The 10,335-nt window shown below is 70.0% G+C and overlaps 1 protein-coding gene across 1 annotated transcript; it reads left to right on the top strand.

The window, feature by feature from the left end:
* Window positions 1-3,753: 3,753 nt before the first annotated feature.
* Window positions 3,754-10,278, top strand: IRF5 (interferon regulatory factor 5). Its single transcript, XM_086744036.1, has 8 exons — window positions 3,754-3,927; window positions 5,484-5,661; window positions 6,596-6,648; window positions 6,751-6,781; window positions 6,884-7,159; window positions 8,071-8,460; window positions 9,456-9,574; window positions 9,658-10,278. Exons 1-8 carry the CDS (start codon window positions 3,754-3,756, stop codon window positions 9,865-9,867), a joined length of 1,431 nt encoding a protein of 476 aa, XP_086600162.1. The 3' UTR covers window positions 9,868-10,278.
* The last annotated feature ends 57 nt before the right edge of the window (window positions 10,279-10,335 follow it).

Raw genomic sequence — 10,335 nt, forward strand, 5'->3', positions numbered from 1 at the left:
TCTCCCAGGAAATTTGGGAATTTCGAGGCCCCAGATCCGCAGCCGGGGGCCCGCTCGCTACCGCGGGGAGGGGCTTGCGGCACCCCGCGCGGGGACACGCGTGGGGCGAAACTGGGAAACACGGGTGGGGACGCGGGAGGCGGGGCCGGGGCCGTCCCGCGGGGCCGGGCCACGCCCACCCGGGCCACGCCCACCCGGGCCACGCCCCCGCCCCCACGGCCCGGCCCCGCCGTGCGGAAGCGCTGGGAGGCGGCGGCGGCGGCGGCGCGCGGGTGAGTGGCGGGGCCGCCCGTGGGCGCGTGTCCGCGCGTGGGTCCCCGTGGGGCGCGTCCCCGCGGGAGGGGGTGCCCGCGGGGGTGGGTCTCCGTGGGAGGGGGGGCGGGGGGGCGGCAGGTGCCGCGGGCATCCCTCCGTGGGGGGGCAGCAGCCCGCGCTCCGCCGGCACCCACGGGACTCGCGGCACCCACGACCGGTCACGCGTGCCCCGGGATGAAGGGGGGGGGGAAAGGGGGGGGGTTTCCTGCGTGACCCCCACGCGGCGCGGGACCCCCGTGGCGGGTGAGGTCTGGGGGCGCCCGCTGGGCGCGGCCCCCGCGTGGGCTCCGTGTCCCCGCGTGTCCCCGTGCCCGTGTGTCCCCGCGTGTCCCCGCGCGGGGTCCGTGCCCCCCCGCCCCCCCCCGCGTGTCCCCCACCCCCAGCTCGGTCCCAGCCGGTTTTGTTTCCCCGAAGCAGCCGCAGCTTCTGCTTTCGGGCCGCGGGGTCCCGCCCACGCACCCACGCGGGGGGTGGGGCGGGGGGGGCGGGGTGGCAGGGACCCTCCCCCCCACCTCCGGCTGCCACCCGGCCCCGCGCCCCCGCCCACGGCCGCGGGGGGACACGCGAGGGGGGGGGAGAGGGGGACACACACCCAGGGGGTGGCACGCGTGGGTGCCCCGCCGCGGCTGCGCACGCGTGTGATGAGCGGGTCGGGCCTCAGCCCGCTGTCTCGGACACGCGTGTCACGAGCGGGGCCGGTCTCAGCCCGCTCACACGTGTCACGAGTGGGGCCGGTCTCAGCCCATTCACGCGTGTCACGAGTGGGGCCGGTCTCAGCCCACTCACACGTGTCACGAGTGGGGCCGGTCTCAGCCCATTCACGCGTGTCACGAGTGGGGCCGGTCTCAGCCCGCTCACACGTGTCACGAGTGGGACCGGTCTCAGCCCACTCACACGTGTCACGAGCGGGGCCGGTCTCAGCCCATTCACGCGTGTCACGAGCGGGGCCGGTCTCAGCCCACTCACACGTGTCACGAGCGGGGCCGGTCTCAGCCCACTCACACGTGTCACGAGTGGGGCCGGTCTCAGCCCACTCACACGTGTCACGAGCGGGGCCGGTCTCAGCCCGTTCACACGTGTCACGAGTGGGGCCGGTCTCAGCCCACTCACACGTGTCACGAGTGGGGCCGGTCTCAGCCCGTTCACACGTGTCACGAGTGGGGCCGGTCTCAGCCCGCTCACACGTGTCACGAGTGGGGCCAGGCCTCAGCCCACTCACACGTGTCACGAGCGTGGCCGGTCTCAGCCCACTCACACGTGTCACGAACGGGGCCAGGTCTCAGCCCACTCACACGTGTCACGAGTGGGGCCGGTCTCAGCCCACTCACACGTGTCACGAACGGGGCCAGGTCTCAGCCCACTCACACGTGTCACGAGTGGGGCCGGTCTCAGCCCACTCACACGTGTCACGAACGGGGCCAGGTCTCAGCCCACTCACACGTGTCACGAGCGGGGCCAGGTCTCAGCCCACTCACACGTGTCACGAGCGGGGCCGGTCTCAGCCCGTTCACACGTGTCACGAGCGGGGCCGGTCTCAGCCCACTCACACGTGTCACGAACGGGGCCAGGTCTCAGCCCACTCACACGTGTCACGAGCGGGGCCAGGTCTCAGCCCACTCACACGTGTCACGAGTGGGGCCGGTCTCAGCCCATTCACGCGTGTCACGAGCGGGGCCGGTCTCAGCCCACTCACACGTGTCACGAGCGGGGCCGGTCTCAGCCCGTTCACACGTGTCACGAGCGGGGCCAGGTCTCAGCCCACTCACACGTGTCACGAGCGGGGCCGGTCTCAGCCCACTCACACGTGTCACGAACGGGGCCGGTCTCAGCCCATTCACACGTGTCACGAGTGGGGCCGGTCTCAGCCCACTCACACGTGTCACGAGCGGGGCCAGGTCTCAGCCCACTCACACGTGTCACGAGTGGGGCCGGTCTCAGCCCGTTCACACGTGTCACGAGTGGGGCCGGTCTCAGCCCGTTCACACGTGTCACGAGTGGGGCCGGTCTCAGCCCACTCACACGTGTCACGAGCGGGGCCAGGTCTCAGCCCACTCACACGTGTCACGAGTGGGGCCGGTCTCAGCCCAGTCACACGTGTCACGAGCGGGGCCAGGTCTCAGCCCACTCACACGTGTCACGAGCGGGGCTGGTCTCAGACTACTCACACGTGTCACGAGCGGGGCCGGTCTCAGCCCACTCACACGTGTCACGAGTGGGGCCGGTCTCAGCCCAGTCACACGTGTCACGAGCGGGGCCAGGTCTCAGCCCGCTCACACGTGTCACGAGTGGGGCCGGTCTCAGCCCACTCACACGTGTCACGAACGGGGCCAGGTCTCAGCCCACTCACACGTGTCACGAGTGGGGCCGGTCTCAGCCCGTTCACACGTGTCACGAACGGGGCCGGTCTCAGCCCAGTCACACGTGTCACGAGCGGGGCCAGGTCTCAGCCCATTCACACGTGTCACGAGTGGGGCCGGTCTCAGCCCACTCACACGTGTCACGAGTGGGGCCAGGTCTCAGCCCACTCACACGTGTCACGAGTGGGGCCGGTCTCAGCCCACTCACACGTGTCACGGGCGGGGCCAGGTCTCAGCCCACTCACACGTGTCACGAGCGGGGCCAGGTCTCAGCCCACTCACACGTGTCACGAGCGGGGCCGGTCTCAGCCCGCTCACACGTGTCACGAGCGGGGCCGGTCTCAGCCCGTTCACACGTGTCACGAGCGGGGCCAGGTCTCAGCCCACTCACACGTGTCACGAGCGGGCCAGGCCTCAGCCCATGCACACGTGTCACGAGCGGGGCCAGGTCTCAGCCCACTCACACGTGTCACGAGCGGGCCAGGCCTCAGCCCATGCACACGTGTCACGAGTGGGGCCGGTCTCAGCCCAGTCACACGTGTCACGAGCGGGGCCAGGTCTCAGCCCACTCACACGTGTCACGAGCGGGGCCGGTCTCAGCCCGCTCACACGTGTCACGAGCGGGGCCGGTCTCAGCCCGCTCACACGTGTCACGAGTGGGGCCGGTCTCAGCCCCTTCACGTGTGTCACGAGCGGGGCCGGTCTCAGCCCGTTCACACGTGTCACGAGCGGGGCTGGTCTCAGCCCACTCACACGTGTCACGAGCGGGCCAGGCCTCAGCCCATGCACACGTGTCACGAGTGGGGCCGGTCTCAGCCCGTTCACACGTGTCACGAGTGGGGCCGGTCTCAGCCCACTCACACGTGTCACGAGTGGGGCCGGTCTCAGCCCATTCACACGTGTCACGAGCGGGCCAGGCCTCAGCTCCTTCACCTGTGTCACGAGCGGGCCAGGCCTCAGCCCACTCACACGTGTCACGAGCGGGCCAGGCCTCAGCCCCCTCCGCTCACAAGTGTGACGAGGTGGCCTGGCCTCAGCCCACACCCGTCCCCCGTCCCCCCCCGCCTCCGCAGAGCCCCCCATGGACCCCCCGGCGCGGCGGGTGCGGCTGAAGCCCTGGCTGGTGGCGCAGGTGAGCAGCCAGCGCTACCCCGGCCTGCGCTGGCTGGACCCCCAGCGCCGGCGCTTCGCCATCCCCTGGCGCCACGCCACCCGCCACCCCCCCGCGCCCCCGGAGCACCGCTCCATCTTCCAGGTGACGGCGGCGCACGCGGGACTGGGACTGCTGGGAGCACTGGGGGGGGGGCACGGGACGGGGGGGCGGTGGGGAGCTGGGGCTGGGAGTGCTGGGAGCACTGGGCGGGCAGTGGCACCCGGGATGGGGGGACGATGGGGAGCTGGGACTGGGAGTGCTGGGAGCACTGGGGGGGGGGGCACAGGACGGGGGAGCGATGGGGAGCTGGGACTGGGAGTGCTGGGAGCACTGGGGGGACAGTGGGACTGGGGAGCTGGGACTGGGAGTGCTGGGAGCACTGGGGGGGCAATGGGACACGGGAGGGGGGGCGATGGGGAGCTGGGACTGGGAGTGACGGGGGTGCTGGGTGCTGGTGGGAGCGGGTTTGGGTGCTGGGAGCAGGTCGGGGTGCCAATGGGGAGCAGGTTTGGGGTGCTGGGTGCCAGTGGGCACGGATTTGGGTGCTGGGTGCCAATGGGGAGCAGGTTTGGGGTGCTGGGTGATGGTGGGACCAGGTTTGGGGCGCCGGGTGCTGATGGGGAGCAGTTTTGGGTGCCGGTGGGAGCAGGCTGGGGCGCTGGGAGCGGGTTGGGTGCCGATGGGAGTGGATCGGGGTGCTGGGTGCCGATGGGAACGGATTTGGGTGCTGGGTGGGGCGCTGGGAGCGGGGTGGGTGCCGATGGGAGCGGGTTGGGTGCCGATGGGAGTGGGTCGGGGTGCTGGGAGCAGATTCGGGTTTGGGTGCCGACAGGCGCGGGTTGGGGCACTGGGAGCTGGTTGGGTGCCGATGGGTGCGGGTTGGGTGCTGATGGGAGCAGATTCAGGTTTGGGTGCCGATGGGAGCAGATTTGGGTTTGGGTGCCGATGGGCGCCGGTTGGGTGCCAATGGGAGCCGGTTGGGTGCCGCCATGCGCGGGTTTGGGTGCCGATGGGAGCTGGTTGGGTGCCGATGGGCGCGGATTTGGGTGCTGATGGGAGCTGGTTGGATGCCAATGGGCGCGGGTTTGGGTGCCGATGGGAGCTGGTTGGGTGCCGATGGGCGCGGGTTTGGGTGCCGATGGGAGCCAGTTGGAGTGCTGGGAGCGGGTTGGGTGCCGATGGGAGCAGATTCGGACTTGGGTGCCGATGGGCATGGGTTTGGGTGATGATGGGAGCCAGTTGGGTGCCAGCGGGTGCAGGTTGGGTGCCAATGGGAGCCGGTTGGAGTGCTGGGAGTGGGTTGAGTGCTGATGGGAGCAGATTCGGGTTTGGGTGCCGATGGGCGCCGGTTGGGTGCCGATGGGAGCAGATTTGGGTTTGGGTGCCAATGGGAGCTGGTTGGGTGCCGATGGGAGCAGATTCGGGTTTGGGTGCCGATGGGAGCTGGTTGGGTGCCGATGGGAGCAGATTCGGATTTGGGTGCCGATGGGTGCCGGTTGGGTGCCGCCATGCGTGGGTTTGGGCGATGATGGGCGCCGGTTGGGGTGCTGGGAGCGGGTTGGGTGCCGATGGGAGCAGATTCGGGTTTGGGTGCCGATGGGCGCCGGTTGGGTGCCGCCGCGCCCGGGTTCGGGTGCTGAGCGGCGCGGCGGCGGCAGGCGTGGGCGCAGGAGACCGGGAAGTTCACGGCGGGGCTGGACCCCCCCGACCCCGCCAAGTGGAAGGCCAACCTGCGCTGCGCCCTCAACAAGAGCCGCGACTTCCGCCTGCTCTTCGACGGCCCCCGCGCCAGCCCCCCGCGCCCCTACAAGGTCTACGAGCTCTGCCAGGGGCCAGGTACCCGCGGGGGGAGCGGGGGGTCGGGGGGGGGGGTCCCGGCGCCCCACGCCGCCCCCAGGGGTAGGGTGGCCGTGGGGTGGCCCGGTCCCCAGCACCCCACGTGTCCCCCACGGCCCGCAAAGCTCCAGCAGCCCCCACGGCGCCAGCGCCCCGTGAGGTCCCAGCACCCCACAAATCCCCCGCACCCCATGAGGACCCAGCACCCCGCATCCTCAGCACCCCACGTCCCCCACACCCCACATCCCCCACACCCCACAAGTCCCCAGCACCCCGTGAGGTCCCAGCACCCCGCATCCTCAGCGCCCCACGTCCCCCACACCCCACATCCCCCACACCCCACAAGTCCCCAGCACCCCATGAGGACCCAGCACCCCGCATCCTCAGCACCCCACGTCCCCCACACCCCACATCCCCCACACCCCACAAGTCCCCAGCACCCCGTGAGGTCCCAGCACCCCACGTCCCCCACACCCCATGAGGACCCAGTGCCCCACAGGAACCTGGCTCCCCACAACTGCCCCTGCACCCCACAAAGTCCCCCACACCCTAAAAGGACCCAGCACCCCACAAGTCCCCTTGCACCCCACAACTGCCCCTGCACCCCATGAGGTCCCTGCACCCCACAAGCCCCCCACCCCTCGAGTCCCCCACACCCCACAAGTCCTCAGCACCCCATGAGGACCCAGCACCCCACAAGTCCCCTTGCACCCCACAACTGCCCCTGCACCCCATGAGGTCCCAGCACCCCACACGTCCCCCACGCCCCACAAGTCCCCAGCACCCTGCAGTGCCCCTGCACCCCACAACTGCCCCTGCACCCCACAAGCCCCCCACCCTCCCAAGTACCCGTCTCCCCCCCGAGCCCCCCGCACCCCACAGCTCCCCCCGCGCCCCCCAGCCCCGCTCCCCCCAGCCCGTCTCTCCCTCGCAGACGGGGCGGCCGAGGATGACTACGGCTGCGGCGCCGAGGAGGACGTCAGCCAGGTACCGGGGGACGGGGAGGGGTCCGGGGTGGCGGGACCCCCAAAACGGGGACAGCTCGGGGGGGTCCCTGCACCCCAGCCCCACATCCTCTGCTCCCCACAGCTCCAGAAGATGACATCGCTGAGCATCGATGGTGAGTGGGGGGCGTGGGGGGGATGTGGGGTGCACCCACCTGGCGGTCTGGGGGGCGGCTGGGGGGCTGTGGCCACCCTCTGACCCCCACCCTGCGCCCCAGACACCCAGCCCGGGGGGGACCTGCTGCCCCCCTACCCCTGGCCCGAGGAGGAGCCCCACTTCGCCGGCGGCTGCCCCGTGGGGTCCTTCGCGCCGCCCCCCCCGCCGCTGCTCCCCGGGGAGGTGGGGGGCACCCACGGGACCCCCGAGCTGCCTCCCGCCGCCCTCGCCAAGACGGGGCCCCCCCTGGGCACCCTGGGGCCCCCGGCCACCTGCCCGCTGGCACCCGTGGAGAACGTCATCCCCAACCTGCTCATCAGCCCCCACATGCTGCCGCGTGAGGAGGGGGCTGGGGGTGGGGGGCATGGGTGGCTGTGAAGCGGTTGGACATGGGTGCGGGGTGGCCATGGGCATGGGATGGCCGTGGGGTGACCACCATGGGGTGACCGTGGGTGCGGAGTGGCCGTGGGGTGGCTGGATGGTGGTGACCGTGGGTGTTGGGCGGCCCTGAGGTGACCACCATGGATTGGCCGTGGGTGTGGGGTGGCCATGGGGTGGCTGGACAAGGTGGCCATGGCTGCGGGGTGGCCGTGGGGTGGCTGGGTGGTGATGGCCATGGCTGTGGGGATAGCTGCATGGGGTGACCATGGGTGTAGGGTGGCCATGGGGTGGTTGGTTGGGGTGGTCATGGGTAGAGGTTGGCTTAAATGGGTGGCCATGGGTGTAGGGTGGCCATGGGGTGACTGGACAAGGTGGCGATGGGTGTAGGGTGGCCATGGGTGTCAGTAAGGTGGCCATGGAGTGGTTGGTTGGGGTGGTCATGGGTAGAGGTTGGCTTAAATGGGTGGCCGTGGCCATGGGGTGACTGGACTGGGTGGCCATGGGTAGAGGATGGCCATGGATGTGGGTAGAGTGGCCATGGGGTGGCTGGACAAGGAGGCCATGGGGCGGCTGGATGGTGGTTACCATGGGTGTTGGGTGGCTGGCCAAGGTGGCCATGGGTGTGGGGGGTGACCACCACGGGGGTGGCCGGATGGGGTGGCCATGGGCGTAGGGTGGCCATGGGTGTGAGTAGGGTGACCGGCTGGGGTGGCCATCAACATGGGGTGGCCATGGGGTGGCTGGGGGAGGTGGCCATGGGCGTAGGGTGGCCGTGGGTGTGAGTAGGGTGGCCACGGGTGACCGGCTGGGGTGGCCGTCAAGGCGTGGTGGCCGCGCCGTGGTCCGACACCCGCGTCCCTTGCCCAGTGACCGACCTGGAGCTGAAGTTCCAGTACCGGGGCCGTCAGGTCTGCGTCCTCACCATCAGCAACCCCCACGGCTGCCGCCTGTTCCACAGCAGCCTGCAGCCCACGCCGGAGCAGGTGGAGCTCTTCGGGCCGCTGACGCTGGAGCAGGTCCGCTTCCCCGCCGCCGACGCCATCCCCAACGAGAAGCAACGCTTCTACACCCACCAGCTGCTGGACGTGCTGGACCGCGGGCTCATCCTGGAGCTGCAGGGCCAGGACCTCTACGCCGTCCGCCTCTGCCAGTGCAAGGTCTTCTGGAGCGGGCCCTGCGCCGACCCCCGCGCCGGCCCCAACCCCATCGAGAGGGAGAAGAAGACCAAGCTCTTCAGCCTCGAGGGCTTTCTCAACGGTAAGCGAGGTCCCCCCCCGCCGGGCTCCTCGGGGCGGGGTCAGCTGGGATTTGGGGACGCCGGGAGGGACGCGGGGGCCTGGTGGCGCGGGAGGACCAAGCTGGGATGGGGGGACACCAGGTGGCACACGGGGACCCGGAGGGACCAAAATGGGATGAGGAGACGGGGGGGGAACCAAGCTGGGATCTGGGGGCTCCGGGTGGGACGTGGGTACCTGGTGGCATGGGGGGGGACGCAGTTGGCGTTTGGGGACACGCGGTGGGACGTGAGGACCTGATGGCACGGAGGGACAAAGCTGAGATGGGGTGACACCAGGTGGCACTTGGGGATGCTGGGTGGGATGGAGGGGGTCAGCTGGGATTCGGGGGCGCCAGGCGGGACGGGGGGACCTGATGGTGTGGAGGGACCAAGCTGGGATGAGATGTGGTGGCATGAGGGGACACCACCCAGGAGATGGGGACGAGCTGGTCTGGGGGGACCGGGCCGGGATGGGGGGACACCAGGCGGGACGCGGGGACCTGGTGGTGTGGAGAGACCGGGCCGGGATGGGGGGACACCAGGCGGGACGCGGGGACCTGGTGGTGTGGAGAGACCGGGCCGGGATGGGGGGACACCAGGCGGGACGCGGGGACCCGGTGGTGTGGAGAGACCGGGCCGGGATGGGGGGACACCAGGCGGGACGCGGGGACCTGGTGGTGTGGAGACCGGGCCGGGATGGGGGGACACCAGGCGGGACGCGGGGACCTGGTGGTGTGGAGAGACCGGGCCGGGATGGGGGGACACCAGGCGGGACGCGGGGACCTGGTGGTGTGGAGGGACCGGGCCGGGATGGGGGGACACCAGGCGGGACGCGGGGACCTGGTGGTGTGGAGACCGGGCCGGGATGGGGGGACACCAGGCGGCGTGGGGACACCAAGCCGGGACAGGGGACACCGGGCGGGACAGCGGAGGCGCAGAGCCCGCCCCGCCCCTCACCGCGGCCTCGGCCCCGCAGGCCTCATCCAGTTCCAGAAGGGCCAGACCCCCACGCCGCCGCCCTTCGAGATCTTCTTCTGCTTCGGCGAGGAGTGGCCGGACCAGAAGCCCAAGGAGAAGAAACTCATCACGGTGCAGGTGAGGGCGCGGGGACGGCGGGTGGGCGTCCCCCACCCCGCGCCGGCCGCGCGCTGACCCCCCTCTCCCCCCTTTTCGGGCAGGTGGTGCCGGTGGCGGCGCGGCTGCTGCTGGAGATGTTTTCGGGGGAGCTCTCCTGGTCGGCCGACAGCGTCCCGCTCCACATCTCCCACCCCGACCTCAAGGACAGGCTGGTGGCCCAGTTCAAGGAGCTCCACCAGCTCTGGCAGAACCAGCAGCGCCCGCCCGCGCCGCCGCCGGACCCCGACCCCTGGGCGCTGCCCCCCCAGTGACCGGCCGCACCCCCCGGCAGAACAGCACCGCACGGCGACGTTTTTAATTCCTTTTTTTTTTTTTTCTTTTTTTTTTTTTTTTTTTTAATTTTTTTCCTCGTTTTTATTGTTCTCGAGATGGCTACACACCCCCGCAGGGAACCGCATGCGCTCCGGCCCCGGCCCCGCGCTCGCTGGCGCCGTCCTCGTCCTCCCCGCGCGCGCTCCGCCCCGCCGATAAACCAAATAAAACCAACCCCCCCCTCAAAAAACCAAACTGAAAAAAAAAAAAAAAAAAAGAAAGAAAAACAAAAAATAAAAGCAATAGAATATTTATAGTTTGAGAGTCCGTCCCACCTGCGGCCGCTCCGGGGGGTCGCTGCCGAGCGGGGTGCTCCCCGCAGCCGCTGCCCTTTCCCAAATTTAAACCCCGGCTTTCCTTCCCAAAATCATTTTTTAGTTGTGTTTTTTTTTTTTTTTTTTACTTTT

The sequence above is a fragment of the Chlamydotis macqueenii genome, chromosome 1, assembly GCF_036417535.1.
Source record: "Chlamydotis macqueenii isolate bChlMac1 chromosome 1, bChlMac1.mat, whole genome shotgun sequence".
NCBI classification, from domain to species: domain Eukaryota; kingdom Metazoa; phylum Chordata; class Aves; order Otidiformes; family Otididae; genus Chlamydotis; species Chlamydotis macqueenii.